Below are 22,731 nucleotides of genomic sequence, written 5' to 3'. Positions count from 1 at the left end.
ACGAATCGCTCTATGTTCACAATCCTACTTAATACAAAATCGTATACAGTTTAGCATGTTATACATTAGCATAGATATCTCATGTTTTAATGTTTTGCTCAAGGTCGGTTTGCATAATATTCTTTAAACCTTACTAAGGTTATTAGACGGCAATGTTTTGGTTTAACTCGACTTCCAGTACTCTTATAAATAGCTGGTATAATTTCGTATAGCCATGCATAAATTATAATTCTAAAATTAATATTTAAACTGACAAGACATTCTTATCGAGGAAGCTTAAGATTTGCAGGCTTAATACCGCCTCTTGGTGCAAACGTTTGTGCATGCCAATTTATCTGAATCATACTGAAAGTTGATCGACATCTCTCCTAACATCGTTTAGTTCCATTAAAACCAGACGTTATCGATGTTACATCACATTATTTAGCCAGTTAATTTCTCCCTCGAAATGTGAATCCAAATCTTGTTCAGTCAATTTCTGGTTTAGTTGCCTTCCAAATATAAATGTGTTGCGTTGTATATTTGTTTTGCGATGTCTTGTGTTTCAAAAGAAAGCAATTGTTCGTACCAGTATGTTCTGAATTGCTTCCTTTTCCAGGTGTTTCCGTGGATTCTGCATAAAAAATAATTCAATTCTGAACCATCATCGAGCAATTGGAATTTCAGAAACAATTATTTGGAAACATAAATAAATCAAAATCATTAAGAAATGACGAAACAGATAAACAGGAAAGATTCTCTAATTACCGTTGATTGCTGTTACAATCGAATCACTCTATGCTCACAATCCAACTTAATACAAAATGTTATACAGTTTATCATGTTATAAATTATCAGAAAGATGTCATAAATCGTGTATTCATTTCGATTTTGCCGTAAACAATCTCTCCAAATAGCATTTTTGGTTCTCCTTATTTTTGTGATGAAATTATTAGACTGAAAACGAAATTAGAGCTAGTTATAACTATTACGAAATTCCAATGAATTTTCTTGTTTAGTTACACATTTTTTATGTATTTTACTCAAGGTTCGTGTACATACATTTCTCTAAACGTTACTAAGGTCATAAGACAATAATTGTCTGGCTACATTGACTTTCAGTAACCTTATAAATAGCTCGTAAAACACCGTATAGCCATGCATATGTGATAATTCTAGAATTATTATTTAAACTGACAATACATTCGTATCAAGGAAGCTTAAGATTTGCAGCCGTATTACCGCTTCTTGGTGCAAAAAGGCTTCGTGCATGCCAAATCATCCGAATCATAATGAAGGTTGAACGACATCTCTCTTAACACTGAGTTGAATTAAAATAATCGCATATCGACGTTACATCACATTATGAGCCAAGTAATTTGTCCCTCGAACTGTGAAACCATTGCCTTGTTCGCATATGGACATTGTGAGGAACAAAAAATCTACTTCCAAACATAAATGTGTTGAACATCGCTGTTATAGTTGTTTAGCGATATATTTTATCCTTCAAAAGCATCTATATGTTCATACCAGTATGTTCTAAATTGCTTCCTTTTCCTGATGTCTCCGTGGATTCCGCATAAAGAAGAATTCATTCTAAACCAACATCGAGTAATTGGTATGTCATAACAATTTATTTTAAACATAAATAATTAAAGATCATTAGGAAATAACGAAAGCGGTAAACAGGGAAGATTATCTAATTACCATAGATTGCTATTACAAGCGAATCGCTCTATGCTCACAATCCAACTAAATACTAAATGTTATACAGTTTTACATATTATAAATTATCTTAAAGATGTCATCAAATGTCTATTTAGTTATCTGTTGCCGTAAACAAACTTTACAAACAGTAGTTTGGTTGTCCTTTCCTTTTAAATTTTAATTACCAGATTAAAAGCGAAATCATGATCGGTTATAAATATTACGAAATTCCAATTAATTGTCTTGTTTAGTTACCGATAACATGTTTTAATTTTTTGCTCAAGATCGGTGTGCATACTTTTCTTAAATCCTTACTAAGGTTATAGACGGCAATTGGTTGGGTTAAATCAACTTTCAGTACTCGTATAAATAGCTCGTATAGTTCCATATAGCCATGCCTATGTGATAATTCTAGAATTAATATTTAAACTGACAAGACATTCGTAAAAAGGATGCTTAAGATTTGCACCCGTAATACCGCCTCTTGGTGCAACAAATGATGCAAAAAAACTAGCAGACGAGATGTTATAAAGTCACCATTGCAAACGTAAGAAGCAATCACCAAATTATGTTTGATTTTCGTGGGCCCATTTTCATATTTAAGCGTACCAGATGATCATTAACATACAGTTGACTCTTATTTGTATCTAGTGCACGCGTTTTCTTATCCGATACGCTTTACAAAAGCGAGTTTGTCTTTACATCATTCCCCCATGAGGCAATGCTGCATATGCTGTTGATATTAAATTAGTCGTTAACATAATTTTTCGAGTATGATTTTTGTGGTAAACATTACTAAATTACGATAGACTTAGTTGGCTGTATTAAGTGGTGGCGCATCATACTTCAATTAACGGTTTACGACATAAACCTTTAGACAAGTGATGCCCTTCATCCATGATTTTTTTATATTTGTAGATTGGTTAAAATTATGACAAACCGCTTCATTACGTCTTCAATGTTAGTTTTGTATATGTTCATTTAATATCAGTCATTTGGGGAAAGTTATTTCATTCATGTATTTCTTACCTTAGGAATTACTTTCATACCTGATATCATTTTCGTTGAGGAGTTCCTGATCAACATTGATATTGATATCTACTTCACATGTTTCATTTGTCAATGTGGTTGTGTTTGATTTCTGAACGAAACTCATGGAACTTTTCGGTTGTCCAGTTATAATCTTTATGTTGTACATGATGTTCAAGAAGGCTCTTATATTCCTTGAATAAAGTCTTCTAAGCCTGTTCTTTGTAATATATGTTGTATGATGTTATGTAGAGATATGATGAGTGTTTCAGTTTTGTTGAATAGTGTAAAGGTAATTATTGTAAACATTACATTGCTATGACCTGTTGACCATGTTTCCAGCTTAGAAGGTACCGGAAATTAACTCGTGATCCTCATTCCGATTATGTTAGTGTGTTAGTTTTATATAATGGTAGTGATTAACCTAGTTTATTATTAATATCTTAAACATCTGCAGTTGCGTTGTTCGTTTAGCTATATTCGATTATTATTAAATAGAACGCATTTATTTCAATTATTTATTGGACTTACAAAGTGCTCAAACACATTAGGGTAAAATCGCCATTTCTGTGTCATTGTGAATATTTTAAAATGCCTTCTTATATATATCATTGTGATTCATCGAGACTGTTGAATATATTCAAATTTAAGAGTGCTGGCACATCAAGACATGTATTACTGGACCTTATTTGGAACACATCTGGAACAAATTTGGAATACTCTATAATCTTCATAGAACTTTCACGAATCTTATTGGTATAATTCGCGATAATGTGCGTTATTTAATTGTTCAATATTGATTTTAGGAAAATAAATTAGTTGTTGATTTATACAATTCTTATTTGGTTTCGTTTCTTCCTGTTATCGTGTTTGCGACCATGGAGTCGAAAAGATAATGGCATAGATATTCATAGATTTCTGATGTAATTTGCGTTTTTGTTAAACTTCATTGTTTGTTTATCTAAATGGGATACACGAAAAGTACTTGTTTGGACATACAATAGTCAATTATTTACCTATGCTTTCCACTACATGTCCAAAGTCTTCTAACTGCATGGTGATTAACAATGTTGCTTAGAGTTTGAAATGTTTCCATAGCGATATTCAGTAAATGGATGATAATGTCTCGAGAAAGATTGCATTGATTTTTATGAACAGAAATATAAAATCGCGACTTTATCTCTAATGAGCGACAATTACTCATTCAAAATTGTATGATTGGCATTTTTACCTTTTTCCTCTCTTCATTACAGTATTTTATTAACCCGTTAATTCTCTGAAATGGATTCAGTTTGAGCGTTGATATATATAAAGACTTATACAACCGCAATGTCAGAGTCAATCGCAGTTACCGTGTCAAAAGTTAATTTTACCATTCATCTTTTTACGAAAAGTTCCATTCAATAAGGAGTTTGTCTTCTTGCTTATTCAGTCAAACATTCTCATGAGTACGGTTTTGAGATAAATATTTTGATTCTATGCGTGAAACTTTGTTAAAGGAATTGGTTATACAATATGTGTGGATTTTGTTTCTTGCCGATCATTGTATTTTTAACCACATACACATGTTTCACTCATGTTGCTTAACATATTCAACTCAATAATTACATTTTAATAGGCGTACTTATTACAGTTTGCATTAATTAAAAATGTTTTCCGTATTGGCAACATGCTTTTTTTGAGCTGAATCTTTTTTGTAGATAACCGCACAATTCAACAATATAGGCGAAGTGTTTTACTCGAGTAATGTTCCTCTCTGATGTACACTAGGCACATAATGATCAGTCAGTCACGCTTATAGCATGAATCTACCACCTCATCTGCGGATAGTTTTCGAAGAAGGATACATTTTGTGATCTTTGTTGTGGATGGAAAAGTACTTAATATCATATAGACCCGTGGACTGTTTTATTTAAGTCTTTCAGCTACGTACCTAGCTAGCTACACGAGACCTACAATGTCAATACTGATCATGCATATAATACCAATATGTGCTCTCGATAAATGATAAATAGGCATCCCATATATATTCGCTATTATGTTCCTAGCATTTTATAACGAAACCATCATAATCATCACTACGTCTTTAAGGTACTATAGTTTGTCCATGTAGATAATATATTTTTTTAAATTTTCCGAATGGCCGACATCTTCATAAAGATTCAAGGTAATCACTCGTGAATAAAACGCGACCTCAAATCGATTGTTTACTTCGTCTACTGAGCCCACGCTATATACAATTTCCGTCACAACCAAACCTGGCCAATGTGACGAATCATGACTTTCGTTTTGCCTACCTACATAACTTGTTACCTGACTATGAAAAGAATATCTTCAGCCTGCATGCTTGCTAGACGGCATATACAACTATACTTATGCCATTAGAAACAAACATATGCCATACGTTTCAATTCGGAATCCAAACTTATGTGGATAATGCATTGCGGAGTTTTAAAAAATGAATCGTTATCAAATATATACAATAAAGAAAAAAGATAAGCAATATTACATCATTGTGCTATGCATATGTATTTTTCACTGTTTAGTTTTTCGAAAGTTTTTTTTTATATATTCGGTTGATATATTTAACTTTTTTAACAAAATAATACGGTACACTACACACATCAACATTGTAGGCGTTGTATTTAATTTGGGTTTCCATTAACATTTACTGGGAAGTTTTATTAGTAGGACCAATGTTTGTTGTTTTGGATATTTTCAGAGACCTTTGTTTTCTAATTTTATTCACCGTTTTCTTGAATCTCGTAAGCCCCGGATTTTTTTTTTGCACTTTAGACATCTTTAGTGAAACGAGCAAGCATTTGCATTTTTAAAACAAGTGATATAAGTATTCGGATCTAATATTTGGTGAAAAACAATGTTTTGGAAAAAAGTGAGTTTGATTTGGTTAGTGAGCTTTTATTTGCCTACAACATGAAAAGTTTCAAAATGATATTAACATTCAATAAATAAATGGAGTCAAGAATATTTGATCTTCAAGAAAGAATTTCGCAGTCACAGGAAGAAAGGAAGGAGATGTACTTGGAGAAAGAAGAGAGAGAGAGAGAGAGAGAGAGAGAGAGAGAGAGAGCAGTACCTTTACATGAAGAACAAAAACGGTAAAACGCAGAGAGGGAGAGAGAGAGAACCTAAAGGAAATAAGTCTGCCAAGCGAAAACGATGCGGGAGAAATAAAGAAAGAAAGACTAAAGGAGGAAAGGGAATTTCAATTTTGTTTAAACGAATTAGGGCTTGAAAGTGGAAAACATTCCCCCACTTTACAACAAAATAAGTCTGTAGTTTTAATGTTCCTAATACTATTAGGTTCGTATGTTTTTTTTTAAGAAAAAGGACGTATATAAATATTGTCCTCAGTTTGAAAAAAAAAATGGTGAAAAATTAAAATGGTCAAGGAAGCATTGGATTATATTTTTACAAAGTGAACATTTTTAAAGCTCGTGACAAGTACATTTCTCTGATTGCAAAGCAAACTGTTGATTTTGATCTAGTTAAGGATTGAAAGCTGGTACCCGATTATTATCAACAAACGTTTCAGAACTATTAAAATGAAACAATACATCCTTATATCGACATTGCAAAATGATACTATCAATTATTTTATAGGTGTTGCTTAGTTGGGATAATTGTTAAATCTTAGGAAAATATCAGTCATCATATAGTAGATATAAAGTTCAAGAACTGCGTCAATAATGACGTTTGTACTTGCCGCGATGAGCGTAAAGTCGAACCGTTTAAAAAATGGCTTACAGACTCATGACCTCAACGAAAACATCCCTAATGCACTCAATAACATAAATATCTTAACAGCAAGTAATCCAATATTTTTGAGAAAGGTTCGACGCATGCATACATTTCAAGCTATATGACCCTATTATATGTCAATGAACTTCGTGCTTAAAAAAAATAGCAACACTCCAATTTAAGATAAATTTCAGTTTCCAAATTTCAACCACAAAACTAAATCAAGAACTCTTTTTAGAAAATGTATCAATATTCAGGATCGCACGTTTGGAACATAACATCAAGGGAAATTATAGAAAATACAACCCATTTAATTGTAATCTAATTCATTTTTTAAAAAGTGCCACCTGTTCCATTTGAAAAATGCATAAAAAATAAATATAAATGCATTAACCTTCTCCTTTGTTATTTAACTACCTTTGTTCTGTATATCTACAATGTACCTGGTGGAGCAAGTTTATTTACATTTTCTGGATATTATGTCCTTATATAAATTGAGCTTATTCTCAATAATGTTGGTTCCATGCATCTAATTGTAAAATGGTTGTTAGTAATATTATTATTATTAATGTTAGTATTATAAGTATACATACATACATACATACATACATACATACATACATACATACATACATACATGCCTACATTTATACATAATCGCCATGTTACCACGAGTAACTTGATGCAAAGAAAACACTCACAATCTAAAATAAACACAATAAATGATATGACATATTGCTACCTTGGCATAAAATGGCGTGCTTCGCTTCACAATCTTCTCCCTCAAGCAACAACAAGTCACCTTCTTTACGGGCCACTGCACAGTACGTATTGTTCTTTATGACCGTTTCCTCTAATGCGGAATTGTTTTCTTCAAATTATGAATTCATATAATTCATGTAAACATTTAAAAACATACTGAATAGATTATGATTTTAAAATGGTTAAAACGTATTTTTTTTTCTGGATAACGCAGTTGATCATCAATCCAGAACGATCATGAAACATATCAATTTTCTGGAAAATAATTTCAAATGGTATGCTTCGATATTTATTTCATAGTGGTATTGAATTATTCATGATATATGTATGCAAACATTCGTTCATCAATCTATATTAACTACAAGAGCAAATAATTCTAAACACAATGTTTCCACATGAAACAACACATCTTCTTACCTTGAGAATTAAGTAGGATACGTTTCAAGGCAATTTTATTTACTTTGGCTGTGATATTGGCACCCGTCAACTTTCAGAACACTCTGTAATTTCATTTAATTTTTATTTTTTTGGATGCATATGTAAGTGAAGATTTTGGCGGGGGCGTACATGATAAAAATAGCGGACTTGGATTTTGTGGAATTCCTTTTGAAAGTCTAATACGTAATTTTAAAGATAAATATTCAACATTGCATTTACAAATTCATTTCTTGTTACCTTTCGCTTCATGAATTTTTGTTATACGATGAATTCCAAGCCAATACGTCCGGTCGTTTTCCAAATTTAACCGTAGTTCATTTGGAGACACGAGTTGTCCTCCTATATCTGTACAAAACTGTCGTACCTGCGTCCATCGGTAAGAAGATTTTAGATCCATCCGACATAGATCGGAACCAACAAGTGTCCAATTACGTCGACTGCATTCAGAAGTATTCTCTAGAAATATGATAATATAAAAAATCATACCTTAAAAATAGCTTCGAGAAATCAGGTCTTACCACATCGTATTCATTTGTCGGCTACTTTGAGGACGATATATATTGTTTTTTTTAATAATATTTATTTTAATAGATTGTGTGGTCGGTAGAAAACTCGAGCTGAATAATAACTATCAATCAGTTCAATTCAATCAGACCCTAATCAACATCGAAAGGCTTATCTTAGAAAAGACGTTCTGATAGTAACATAAGTTTAAAGAAACTATGAAAATGTACTTAATATAAATGGTATAATTTAAACATATTAAATTGCAGCAAATAGTGTACGGGGGACTAAAAATAGCAAATAGCAAACTGAATACACATATTTAACTAAAGGTTATGAAGACGTTACTTGTAAACGGTATCGATGTAACCTTTGAAAGAGACAGATTGGGGAGGAAAGACCATTTTTGTGTTAGATGCACTTTCTTACATGTATTCCAATACTAAGAGAATGAAATACATCTGAGTACATACAATTCATTCGACAAAAATATGTATCAAGTTGTCACAAATTAAAGCGGCGATGTAAAGAAGTTCATAGTGTCATGCAACACATATGTAATATACACATACATACGCCAAGGTTTTCAATGGCTAGTTTACACTTTATAAACGAATACTCAAGTTCCGACACCGACATCGATTTTCAAAGCAATAAATGTCCATAAGTATCGTATGGATTGTTCTATTCATTGCCATATTACATTTACATTGAACACATCTTGTGATAGTACACGAGTAATGTTTCCTTCGGATTCAAAAGTTATTCAACATTACAAATGAAATGTAAAATGTTTTTAAAATAAATATTATATTCGACTAGTTATAAGTCAATTCTTATTTATGCATCGTTTACCAACGATAAAAGACCAAAGTCAACTCAACTACATTGAATAATGCAGGGGTGGATCTATAGGGAAGAGGGAAGCTGCCGTGTACTTTCGCCTCTCCCTCCATGACATCGGAAGCTTTCATTACAATGATCTAGTTGCAATCGTCTCCTGGATACACAAACAGTGCAGGAACTTCACATGTAACCATCTCGGCACCCACAGTGGTTACATTCCGTAACCATCATACCCTTCGTACTTACCCTCCCAAACAATATTCATGGATCATCTCTAACCTTCGATTTAGTTACGATACAATGACTACATTATGAGCTTGTCCTTTGTAACGGCGTTAGAGCCTCCTTCTCTTTCTCTCTCACTCTATGCGTTGACGTCTAAGGTTTAACATCAGCTAGTCTATGCAAAGCTATATTAAAATTGTAGTGTACCTCCTGATATGCAAGACATCCATTCTCCTAGCGACATCATGGATTGAAATCAATTCAAGCCGGAGGCTTTACTTTTCCGAGCTAAAATGTGCAGAGTTGCGCCCATGGTTGCCAAGAAACTAAAGGCATTAAGTTTGTTCCTCAAATAAAACTTTGATAAATTAAACGTAATTTTGTATTGATGCTTTCATTAGGAAAACTCTGTGCAAGGTTTGTTTTCATTAGTTGGTGGAAACTTAATATAGTTATATCCTTGTTTTCTTTTGAAACGACATCTTTCAACAATGGCCATAAGGACACTGGATATAAAGATTTTAGTTCAAGAATATAGGTCCACTCTCAGATCTAAAAAATGTTTGCACTGCGAACGGATGTTTGAAGTATGATTGCATGGTCCTAAGCCCATTTGACACAATGTCGTGATACACGCTTAACTTTGCTAAATAATTGTATTTTAAACAGTGTCAACCGGCTTGATCAACAGACAAGTATTTTTAAATATAATGATATATCTTGCAATTATATGGTATTCATATGATATCGTTTCTTTAAATTATCCGGAGAAATCTACAAACAAGAAATGATGATACGAGTGGAAATTATCTTCGAACCGAGGACACCTCATGAACGAAAGATTTAGGAATAGTTGCCTGCTTTAAGGATTCCTTTATGTTGTTTATGTCCTGCTGTGCAATAAAATGCAAGATGGCTTTTTAAACTATAAATACATTACTAAGATACACACCACTGTTACACATTCCTCCCTCCGCCTTTCCCCCTACACAGCTCGCTGTAAATAACTCTAAAGCACCATCATTTTTCTCAGCGTAGACACAGTTCTTGAAACCAGGTGCTATTTTCCTGGTAATGTTTGTGTTGACTGTAAGAAAATAGTCAGATGTGTTAATCGTACATCAATTACGAAACCTGTTCAGTTTATTTATATATGTCAACAATACAAATAGTATCAATATCAATACAAAAAAGGGTGCTTAGAAAGGGTCCCGCTGTCAAATATATATACATTTGAATCAGCAGGGAGGGCGAATCCTATAACTTTCTATAGGGTTCCGAATGTCAAAATAAACCCTCGAAAGAAAAAAGGTTTACAACCAGAAATAAATCGTCGACTACATTTCAAGAGGAACCTTTGGAGGGAAAACCTCCCAGGAGGTCCTCTCGAGTTAGTCTAAATAAGGTTTCTGGTTGAAAAGTTAATTATTGGCGCTTCGATTACAAAATGAACCAAATTCGTTGTCGTCGCCTTCCCTGCTGCTCTGAATTATTTTTTTTTTATCTAACCCGATTCGATACCGTGTTCGAGGATCATGTAAGTTTATTATTATAAATCCGTGCGGGGTTATTTTAGCACGGCTAAAGAATTTTTTTAATTTATTTATATCCATATCACCGCTGCACCAAGTTTGATGAATATTTCTAAGTGTATGAGTATCAACTCCATTAAAGACAGTAATAATATTACAGTTATCCCTGATCACTTTAGGGATTTGTGTGTATCATTGAGTTATATAAATGATATCAGTGTTTTTGTGCCTGCCTCGTGAAAACATTCTGGCAGGATTTGATTGTTTGTCCAGCATTACATCATCGTACACAACTAAATTGTTAATTGACCCATCAATAGAATCATTAATATCAATAATAAATTCAACAACATCGTCCCCGTTCTCATGTAACGATTTTGCACTATCATTAAAATCTTTTATTGCATCATAACAACGATGATCTTCTGCGGATGGTGCTACCAAATACAATTTATCCCATTTCATCCATTTCATTATTAAATTAAGTAACAACTGCGTTTTGCCACTTCCAGATGGACCTATAATAATCATACGAACAGAATTTGGTAACGCTGCGTGATGCTTAACTGGTTCTCGTCGTAGCAGAAAAGTCAGTTATTTCCATTAGAAAATATATAAAAAGAATATGGATTTATATTGTATGAAATGTAGGGCGCGCACACCGACCAGTGATCTAACAACCATTACAACAAAAAAATAAAATATCTGCGGTTACTGGTCAGTGTGAACTATGCGGTACAAAAAAAAGTTAAATTTATTTCCACTGGCAAGTCGGGTGAAAAACCAAAACCTAAACCAAAACCTAAACCAAAACCAAAGTCAAAACCAAAGCCAAAGACAAAGTCAAAATCGAGTAAATAGCTTGTGATATTGCAGCAAAATTAACAAAACTACCTGGTACTCCGTGGACTAAATACTCAGGAGAAAAACACCTTCCTGGATGAAGTTACTGCGGCCTGGAACCAGACTTGATATCAGACTTGATGACCAGGATCAACCAAAACGAGGTGAGTATCCGATAAACGCTAATGATAAGGTCTGTCATGCGCATGGTGTGGCTTATGAAAATAAAAATCTACAAGATAGGCATCTAGCAGATGTGAAATTAATTCACGCGTTAAATTCCGTCACTGATAAATCTCTCAAGGAAGATTAGCTAGTTGGTTAATAAAATCCGCGATGAGAGGTAAATTAGCACTAGGTGCTATTAATTAATTATAATGGAGTCGATTTATTATTCCCCAAAAGGATATTGGAGAGGTAACGCAGGAATGAGTAAACTCGCTGAAGCAGCAAAAGTTACGCGAGTTACTGCTAAAAATTGGTTATCCAAACAGGCAATATGGTAAATTTGCCAACCACCGCCTAAACAAATTCACTTTGCGCATTTTAATGTTAGTGTGCCAAATGAAGTTCACCAAGCTGATATATTATTTCTGCCACACGATACCATTAAAATCCGAAGACGTCAAAACACATACAAGTGCGCGTTAACTGTAGTTGATGTTGCAAGTATATACAAAGATGCGGAGCCTTTAACGACTAAAACAACATCTGAAGTGGCCAGTGCTTTTGAACGAATTTATCAACGAGGTGGTCTGCGATGGCCAAATCTATTACAAGTTGATCCTGGCAAAGAATTTCAGGGCGCAGTATCATCACTGATGAAACAACATAACGTCACCATCAGACAAGGGCATACTGAAATACATCGTGATCAGGCAATTGTTGAGCGATTTAATCGAACACTTGCTGTGCGGTTATTTGGATATCAATACGCGAAGGAATTCATTCAAGATAAAAGATCTCGCGAATGGGTCGCAAAATTACCAGGCGTGATAGCTGCATTAAATAATGAAATTACTCGAACAACCAATATGAAACCTTGTAACGCAATTCCCAAAAAATATATACCCGTACGACGTGATTCTTCAGCACAACCAATACTGGATGATGTTACTGTGAGATATTTATATGAACCAGGTGAACGTGAAGACGGTAAAAAAAGAGCGACTGATCCCATCTGGTGTATCATTACACACAAGATATCCAACATAACTAGATCTACTGGTAGACCAGCAATCTATAGGCTGGATTCAACTGCTCCTCAACGTGGATTCACACGTGAACAATTACAAGTAATTCCCGAGGACACATAATTACCGCCCAAATCACTTAACTAGCACCCCGACTTCAATTACACTCAAGACAGGTCAGCATCACATTTTCGCGTGTATGACGAAGACGATTATATTTTCTATCTACGGTGAATTGTTTTGGATGTTTATCCGAATACTGCTATAACATCATACAATTACAGCTCGCACAGTGATTATTCTGCTGTTGTTTCAGTGTCATGATAAATTCAACATCAAGGTCAAAATTCCGATTATTTTTTTTCACTTTGTTTGTAACCAGCTAATTGTTTTCTGATTATATCACTGCTATTTTCATTATTAATTTCATCAGCTATTGACTCTTCCAAGATAATCCTTCGCAGCTGAGATATTCTTCTGACTCTGGACACAGCCAAATAAACTAAGTTTGACAACTCGATTGGATCATCAACGATCCAAACAACTGTATCAGTAATAGTTAGTCCTTGAGATGAATGAATCGTCATTGCGTATCCTAGCATCCACGGGGATTTATCAGCGCACAGTGCGTCTTCAACAACATTGACATCAACTGTAACAACATCATTCAGCACAATATTATGCTTTCCCTCTGACTGTCCTGGTATAACAACGTCAATATTCTGTAACCGCGTATCAGCTGGTCTATAACACAATGGCACTGGCAGTGTTGGGAATTTGTTCTTGTGTAATTGAAATAACTGCCGTTGAAGTGTGTCTCTGACTATCTTTATACTTGCCACTATCAAATCGTTTGGTTTCCATGTTTTCCAAAAGTCGCTCAAGGAAGTTTCTGAAATCACCTCGCGCATAATTTCACACTCAATTGCATTCGGTTGTAGTCTGATTAATGTTGTAAGTTCCTTTAACGTTGCATCGAGAGATCTATGACCATGAGTCACTACTTCGTAATAATCAACAAAATTCTTCAACCAATCGTGTGGAGATGGTCCAACAAACGGAGGTGGCTGACCGTGATCGCCGCACATGATCACAGCTGTATTTTTTGTTAACAACCAATCGATAAATGTTTTTAATGTTTCTAACGGCACTGTGAACACTTCATCCCAGATAATAACTTTTGGAATATATTTCTCTCCCATTCGATCTGAAGTCCACACACCACCGCTGTATTTGAAAAAACTATGATAAGTCCAAGAATTAACTCCTCGTTGTTTCATCTCCCTGGCGAGTCTGTGTGTTGGTGTTAGCACAATCATATCTGAATATTTTCCACGAAAGAATTCGATTACTCGAGTTGTCTTACCGGATCCACCCGCTCCGTTCAAATAAACGGTTTTGTGTCTGTATACTGGATCATACACAGATGGTGCATTTCACATTTCTGATAATTCTGATTTACAATTACTATATGTTTAACCGCAATATCAGCGGATTCACAATAACAGTGTAACATTTCCTTTTTATTCTCCATGAACTCCATGATTCATCATTGCTTGTGAAACGAGCTAGTAATTCTAAATAGTTATAAAATGAATCCGTACCAACTCTAACTGCAGTGTCAGGAAATCTATTTACTTGCTATAGCAAATTTATAGAAACATAAGCGAGCATCGAAGATCTTAAATGGGTGTACTGTGGTGATTCTCCTTCGATATAACTTACAATGGTGCACAATTTTGTTCCGTCAGACAAGTAAGCATATTCCCGATTGCAAAGTATATCTCTCGCAGTGGCATCATTATTCATAAAATCCAATTCAGTTCCATTTCGATTATATTTTGATTTGTATAATACTTCCCTTGTTATCGTTGTTACGGTTATGGGGAATCTTAATCCTTTTTCTAACTCAGCAACATCGCTTATTGACGCTCTTGTATCCTTAACCGATTAAGCCCATTTGTTTATTTTTTCACGCCGCAAATCAGTTAAGCCGTTTCCAGGCTTTACTCGCTCGGCTACACAATTTAGCCTTGACAAAGTCAAGGATGAAAATCTCATCGGGGTAAAATCATTTGTGTTTGGTTTTCTTATCGGATAAATTCCATAAATGACCGCTGTTACAGGATACGCTCGAGCGTAATATGATTTGTCAATCCCGGTCAGCATTCCTGGTTTGGAGTCTTTACTTAAAAGAGCGGTTTTTCCACTAGCAAGAACAGGGTCACATTTGTCACGGATAATCCAAGTATCATCATCCGAGCGCACAATAAACTTTATTCTGAAATGGAATTTCTGGTTGCCTTGATGAATATCAAGGTAATTGATGATTGTTTTTGTTCGTGCATCATTCATTGTAGCATCAATGACTTCATCAGTGTCGGGTATAATTTTGAATGTGGACCACACGTGAGATGCTCCATCTTTACGAAATTCATCTTTGGCATCTCTGATAATATCAAACATATCAGTCAGGGCTCGTCTTCGCGAATCAAGGGTTAGTCTGTCAAGATCAAATCTAGAAGCCTTTCTGGGTTTGATTTCAGATAATCTCACAAACTCCTCCATATTATATTCAAGGCAAACATTTAAATAAGAAATATACATATAATGAATCATTGCATGTGGCTCCGAGTGGGATCTGTGACTCTCTGTAACAAATCATGCAAAAGGGAATTCTGCGGAGAACATTCCCAAAGTATCCGGAAAGGAAAGTCAGGATCAATACCATGTTTGCAGTGTGGTGTTGGGGTCAGAGATAAAACAAAATTATGCGCAAAAGGAGGAGGGTAAACGATACCGCGAGCTTAAGCGATATTAAAACAAAAAAATTAATATGTTAAAATGCGAGCGCGATTATATAACTAAGTTTTCAGACAAATATAAATTAAAAAAAATACATTATTATAATGAACCAAGAATTTGTCCGACACCCTATCATCAAGAATTACGAAGCGAATCGTAATGGAATAGTTAGACATTTCAGGTTGAAAAACCCAGTTGGTACTGTTATTAATTATGTCTATCTAATGCTTAGTGCTGGGAACAAAAGTTATCTATGTCATCGCTTCGTGTTTGAGGTATTTAATGGAGTGATGGAAGATGGTCTTGCGATCGATCATATAGATAAAAATAGACTTAATAACTCTCTTCAAAATTTACAAGCCGTCTCACCGAGCGAAAATTGTAAACTTGCAAACGCTGGACGTCACGATAATAGCGCCAAAGCAGTTGTATCTATACATCTAAAAAAACAAACGAAGAAAAAATATTTCGTTTGATGCATGCAGCTAGCAAGCATTTCGGTATTCACCAGATATCAGTCAAACGATTTGCAGATGAGATAATCAAATCAACGTTTTCATACAAATTTAATAGCTGGATATAATTTCGTTATGTATATACAGATAACGGAGATAACTCTGTATCGACTGTGTAAAAGTCAATGACCCAGTTATCCCGAGTCAAAATCATTACCTGTAAATCAGCGAGCAGTACTATAGATAGTTTTTTTTTTACACAGCAAATTGTAACAGCAGTCTATTTTCACCTTGCGATTGTCAATCCAGATAAATAATTCAGGAGATTGCACTACACATATCATTACCTGTAAAAGTGCATTATCCAACGGCGGACAGAACTGTATACAGTTTTTCACAGCCAATTGTAACCGTCTTATTGTATACACACTAGTAGCAGTCTATTTTCGTATTAACACTTCCGCGTTTGATTGTCAGTACAAATAGATGTTATTTTCACAAAATCAGAACTTATAATCTAGTTCAGAACTTAAGATCTAGTTCAGAACAGAATTCAACTGCCAAGCTCTGTCAAGTTACCTATATGATATTTTTCAAATCTTATATCTTCAGATTGCTATCGGTGGTACAGTGGTTAGCTCACTTGACTTTCATCCCTGTGACTTATCACTTCGGATTGAATCTCGTCACGGACATATGTCGACGGGACCGATTAATATGGTTGTTCTTTATAAATTGGGGGGACCCAAAAAGGGCCCTCATGTACATATCCTCCTCCACGTTAAATCGTGGGGTGACGTTTTATCACCCCGGGATGTAATTCACAGGGGTGAGTATGTACATGAAAAGACATGAAAACACTAACATTTCGCCTCGCTTTCGTGTAGTTGCCTTGAATGCAGAAAGCTCTACGTCATATGGGTCCCACAGAAACAAAACATTCAGAAAGAATGTGGCCAAAAAGAAACGAATCACGAAGGAAGCCGAGAATCGACAAGAAACGATCTGTAAGACAAAAGTCTCCGAAGATAAAATCATGGGACAAAAAGTCTCAAAGGACCTTCATGGAGATACACAGGCCAGTGCAAGACCCATGACTGATAACCGCTCATCAAGAAACTGTTTATTTTTTTTATTTTAAATTTATAATTATATAAATATGAACTACGAAAATAGCAACCAAGTAATTGCTGCTATTAAAAAATTACAAGAAAATAAAATTAATATATCTGATGACTTAAATCCTGAAAAAATCATGTCTGAGTTTGAAGCGATATATGAAGCCACATTAGAAGTTCAGTATATTTTGCCTGCTCAGCATACATTTTTAAAGAGAATGCAAACAGCGTTGTATAAATCACTAGCTACAATACAAGAACAGCAACTAGATGAATATATTTCTCTGTCCCGTGCAATAGAAAAAATCAGGTTAGTGTTGTCCCAAGAGTACGAACACAGAAAAGTAATCGATACGGGTGAGTTAAACCCCCTTGATCAAATCAAGGATGAAATCAAGGATGAAATTACTGGAAAATGTAGCCAGGTACGTGTAAATGAAATCGAAAGTAGGCCTGGTACGTGGAAATGAAATCAAAAGTAGGCCTGGTACGTGGAAATTAAATCGAAAGTAGAAGTCTCGCACAGACAGAAAAAAAAAATATTTTATCGGCATTTTTTTTTTTACCCACGTTAATCTGACCTGCATCAATCTGATAGGTTATCTTGACTTGTATCATCTGCATTTGGATTTGGATTAATTTGATCCACAGGGTTAAATAGAATTTCTTTAAGCTGACTAAGTGTAATGCACGAATGCGCGTAATTTAAAATCTGATCTCTGTCACATGTGATCATACAAATACGTTTTTGCTGCAGTTCATTTAACTGTCCCTGCGTTAATAAAAAGTCTTCATTACCGAATACATCAATAACTAAATTAACTGTGCTGACCGCGGATTGCGTAAACACCTCCTTGATGTATTTGTGAAGCGCTTGCTTGTCGTGAATAAAAACCTTCACGTGCTGGTACATATATGATACTTGTTTGAATTATTAGAAAGTCTGTCAGGAATAAAATTCTTCACAGGTATATTTTTTTTTACTGAATTTATACAGCGGTTGATTTTTACGATTCTGAAAGTATATTAACCCTACGGAATTAGCAAATCGGACGATTTTCATAATTCTGTCAGGCATATTACCCTTCCGAGTAGCAAAATTGGACGATTTTCATGATTATGTCAGGCATATTACCCTTCCGCGTAAGAAAATCGGATGATTTTTAGTAAAATAAATCCCTGTCAGATAATCAACATCATCAATGTATTTTTATTATAAGAAATTTTATTCTTTATGGAAAATACTGATTTCTCGTGATTTTGATAGGGTAATTACCCTGCGGAATTAGCAAATCGGACGATTTTTATGATTCTGATAGGTATATTACCCTTCCGCGTAGCAAAATCGGACGATTTTCATGATTTTGACAGGCATATTACCCTGCAGAATTGAGAAATTTGACAGTTTTTCAGTAAAAAATAAATTTCTTATAATTCTGAGCACCCTGACTGTCAAGAATTTTTGTGTGAAAATCTTAAGATTGAAAATACTTAAGATGGGATCTTTACGATCTTACAAGCAGATTAATATGCAGAGTTTCGTGTCTTAAATCCAGAAGGTGATTAGATTGGTCTGTTAGTTTGAAATTTATTCTTGATAACAGTGGATTATGACACCGCAGATAGACTGGATTGATCGGCTCTTGCATGATCAGATATCCAGGTGGTATAACTTTCGGGGTGAATGAATAAAGAAAAAATCCTTGCTGGGCTTGATTTGATACTGTCGTGTCTGTGCTCTAGCTGCCTTCGATGACATCACACACAAGATTGACCGCGACCACTTCGGTTATATTTACGATGCCCGGAGACACATGCCAGCCTGTTCCTTCGAGGTCATTATTGTGTCGGAGAATAGTTGCAGGTAGTAGTGTTCTTCTCTACGCAGGGAGTATGTCAGGAAAATATTCATTAATGATATCATTGACTGATCTTTTTGTTCGTCTGCGTCATACCCTGGAAATTTTAAATTCGGCAGCTTAGCTTCTGTTAGCGAATATGCACTTACAAATTGTTGTTTAGAGATACTCCTCTCAATAATTATTGCTACAAGTAATCGCCGGTGAATGTATTCCATGTCGGATACAAGCTGATTTAATACTTCCACGTGTTCAATAATTTCGCTGCGTGAGTTATCAAAAGATGTTCTTGGAAACTTTGCCGTAATCGTTGGAGTTGTGTTTTATGTAATTGATTAGTATTTTTAAAATGCTCAGTGATTTGCCTTAAAGTAACACCAATACTTGATTCTCCAGCTTAACGTTTTTCATAAGCTCACTCCCATTCCATATCCTCCTTGTTGCGAAATACAAATCTATCATCCAATTTCGCTTGCTTTATACGATCCATCGCCGTCTTGTACAATGGGTCCATATCGTGATACGAAGTTTTATCCGTGATATAATTAGACTTTTTCGGTTCTGGTGGTATCGGTGGTGTTGGTGGTGGGATTTCAGGCCATCCTAACATTGTTCTGATCGAACGCTCATATATATCCACAGCGTAGTTTGGGGTGCTTATTTCAGTCGCAGAAGACAGGGTTGGTTCATGAACAGTTATTTTAATTTTGGATTCCTTTGTTGTGATATATTGTATTCGTCGTTGTAATTCCTCATCAATTTATTCGATTTGATAAGACCCGGTTGGTAACCCAATGACATTCCAGTCGGGAGTACCATCGGGTTCATTTTGATGTGCAAACACGAACGAATTATTCGCTGGTAATCCACTGAACAATTTTGATCTGATATTGGGCCAACTGTGATATACTCGTAATTGTGCTAGTGCGATTTCTTTCACGGGAATTGCAGTTGGAAAATTAATACTAAATTCAGGGTTAGTCGAACATACCGTTATCATTGAAATTCTTCTCGGGGTTGTATTTTCGACTATGTCGAGCAGAGCTCGATGAAGTAATTCCGTCATTATCTATCTTGGTTGTTTTTTAAATGACGAGTGCAGTCTTCGTATATCCTAACCATTAACGCGAATTCGGAATCTGATATTGTTGTATCATCGATGCTTGACAATATCAGCGACGATAATTTTGAGTATGCGGCTGTGGTTGTGTTTAGTTGCATGACATAATCGTGGTATTTTGTGCTCGTGCACGAGAATATTTTTTTCGCGATTATATTAAAAACCCCTGCGATGGCAGTTGATGAAGAGACGATTATTACTACAACAGTTACTGGTGTTAGTGCTGATAATACTACTCCGGTTGATGCAACTAACGTGGACACCGAGTACACTAGCGCATCCAGGATGACTGCTCGTCGTTTATATTTTGTTACTTTATTGTTGTATTTATCGATGATGGTTTTTAACTCTGATTGCCATTCGCGCACTTGATCGTATCTATATTGTTGCACATCCAATGTTGTTGTTGATGCTGTCCTTGACTTCGTCAAGACGGTCATTTATTATCTTACGCAGTAACCAATTCAGGTGTTTCAGCAACGAATTCCAAACACGACCAGTAAGATGCTGAGCTTGATGTATTATCTACGGCTTCCAGTATAAATATTTCTTCGGTTCCCTTGTTTAATATTACAGTGACAAACCCGGAAAACCTGTCGGTGGAATGTCGCCAGGGATAATATGTGAAAATCTCAAACACCTCCTTGGAAAACACCGATAGTCTGTGCACACCAGTGACTGCTGCGGTATATTTGATACTATTATTTTCCGGGGTCCATGTTGTTTTTCCGGAAGATATCGTATATATCATGTTTTTAATCTGCGCAGGGACAACCCCAGGAGGAAATTTAATCAGATTAGTTTTATTAACGATATCAGGAATTCCACTTACGATATCTTTCTGTGTCTGTTTAATCGTGTCAAGGTTGGTTTTGATATCAGAAAGATTTATGTTAACGGTGAGCGGATTGCCGAAGAAGTCTTCTGCGGTTTTTTGATAGTTTCTAAAATTTCTACGAAGATTTGAAAACGCACCTATATGAGCGTCGTGTTCAGCCCGTAAGGTGGATAATTTATTATCTACGATGCCATAATTAACGTCAGCATACTTTTTCGTTGCAGCATCTTCGCCGGATGTTGGATCTCTTAAAATAAATATATTATTCCCGTTCATGTTGAGTTCGCCTGTCATTGTGTCACCGGTATTTTTTAAGCGGTTAGTCACACTTGCTAAGATCTGATCTCTGATGGTTGTAAGCGATATACTCGAGTCTCTGATTTTTCCGCTATCAATGAACACAGGGATGTTATCCGGGACAGCTCCAAGAACGCTGCGAACTATGTCATTCCATTTGATATTGCTGGCTATTAGTTTTCCGTATTGGTCCTGAAAAATAACAATCTCATCTGGGTCTTTCCCAATCAGGCTTAAAAGATTATCAATTTCATCTGTGGTCGCATATTTTGATACATCTATATCAGTGGTCTTCACTTTTCTGTTGAGAAGAGATCTTCCGTAAATATCAACCATCATTTGATAGGAAACTGTTTAAATTGACCCGCGGTATATTCATGCACGACTTTATGAGGCGGTTTGGTTGATTTTGATATCGCGGTGAAAACATTTAATACCGCACGGCCACATATCGGTGGATCGGTCAATGTTTGTGTTGGTAGCGTTGAGTACCAAACTGGAATTGGAGTTGGACTGCTTTGCACTCTGTGCACATATTTCAGGAATTCGACTGGCGGTGCTAACCCATACGAATCGAAATAGATAATTCCACATGGATCGATCGCGTAAGCAACCCAGTGAGTTCCTTAATCGTCACTGCTATCGAGATTAATAATTCCAGTTTCTGGATTATTCGGTTGTTGTGGTAATTGATCTCGCATAGCAACGCCTTTGAAATTTTTTATATTTAATTGTTTAGCAGCATCGAACAAATCAAAATTTGACATCGTTTTGGGTACCGTGAAGGCGGAGTTCCTGGAAGTCTGAGACCCCGTCCTTTTTTCTGCATCCTTTTCCAGTTGCTTTAAAGCCATTGCGGCAGTTGTTCCAACAGCTCCCAACGCGGCTACTTTAGCGACAGCTGAGGCAGCAGAAGCTATCAGCGCTGGTATTGCTGAGAGAAGTGGAAATATACCACCTGATTTAATCATATCCTTGATAGCTTTTGGAGCGAAATCACGTTGAACTCCAGTTTTTGCTTGCTTCGCTTTATTGAAATGTTTTAGTTGGGTTTTAGTCAGCGATAACCTGTTTGGACCGCCGCCAGAGATTTGATCGTTTTTTAGTGTTATCGCCGCCCCACATACTTTTGCGTTTTTCGATTGTAATTTCTTTACCTGACATTAACGTGACTATATGACAGTTTATGATAAACGCGATTGATGTAATTGTCTTTGAAAACTACATGTTTTCCACTGGTGCATCAACGAGTCTCATTCGGCCACTAATACCTTCAAGTAACAGTGCCTTATCACTAAGTATAACAGCAATTGCTCTGTAGGGACCGGGGACACCTGCATGAGCAACAGGATCGGGAATTGTTAACGCGCCGACACGAACTCGGAAGTGGATATCAACAACAGACTGCTTGGATAAATC

General features: G+C 35.5%; 1 protein-coding gene across 1 annotated transcript in view; it reads right to left on the bottom strand.

Moving 5' to 3' along the window:
- Positions 1-22,731, bottom strand: part of LOC149805606 (uncharacterized) — a 90,402-nt gene that overhangs the window by 4,981 nt on the left and 62,690 nt on the right. The window contains exons 3-6 of the mRNA XM_089950239.1: positions 10,205-10,339; positions 7,915-8,133; positions 7,220-7,348; positions 569-613 (exon numbers count right to left, since the gene is read on the bottom strand). Of these exons, the coding sequence (XP_089806365.1) occupies positions 569-613; positions 7,220-7,348; positions 7,915-8,133; positions 10,205-10,339 (528 nt within the window). The remainder of the gene's footprint in view (positions 1-568; positions 614-7,219; positions 7,349-7,914; positions 8,134-10,204; positions 10,340-22,731) is intronic.

Source organism: Sinohyriopsis cumingii, chromosome 2 (assembly GCF_028554795.1).
Source record: "Sinohyriopsis cumingii isolate HCF-2022 chromosome 2, ASM2855479v2, whole genome shotgun sequence".
NCBI classification, from domain to species: domain Eukaryota; kingdom Metazoa; phylum Mollusca; class Bivalvia; order Unionida; family Unionidae; genus Sinohyriopsis; species Sinohyriopsis cumingii.
Note: the sequence above shows the minus strand (reverse complement) of the source record. Positions and strands in the feature narration are given on the sequence as shown.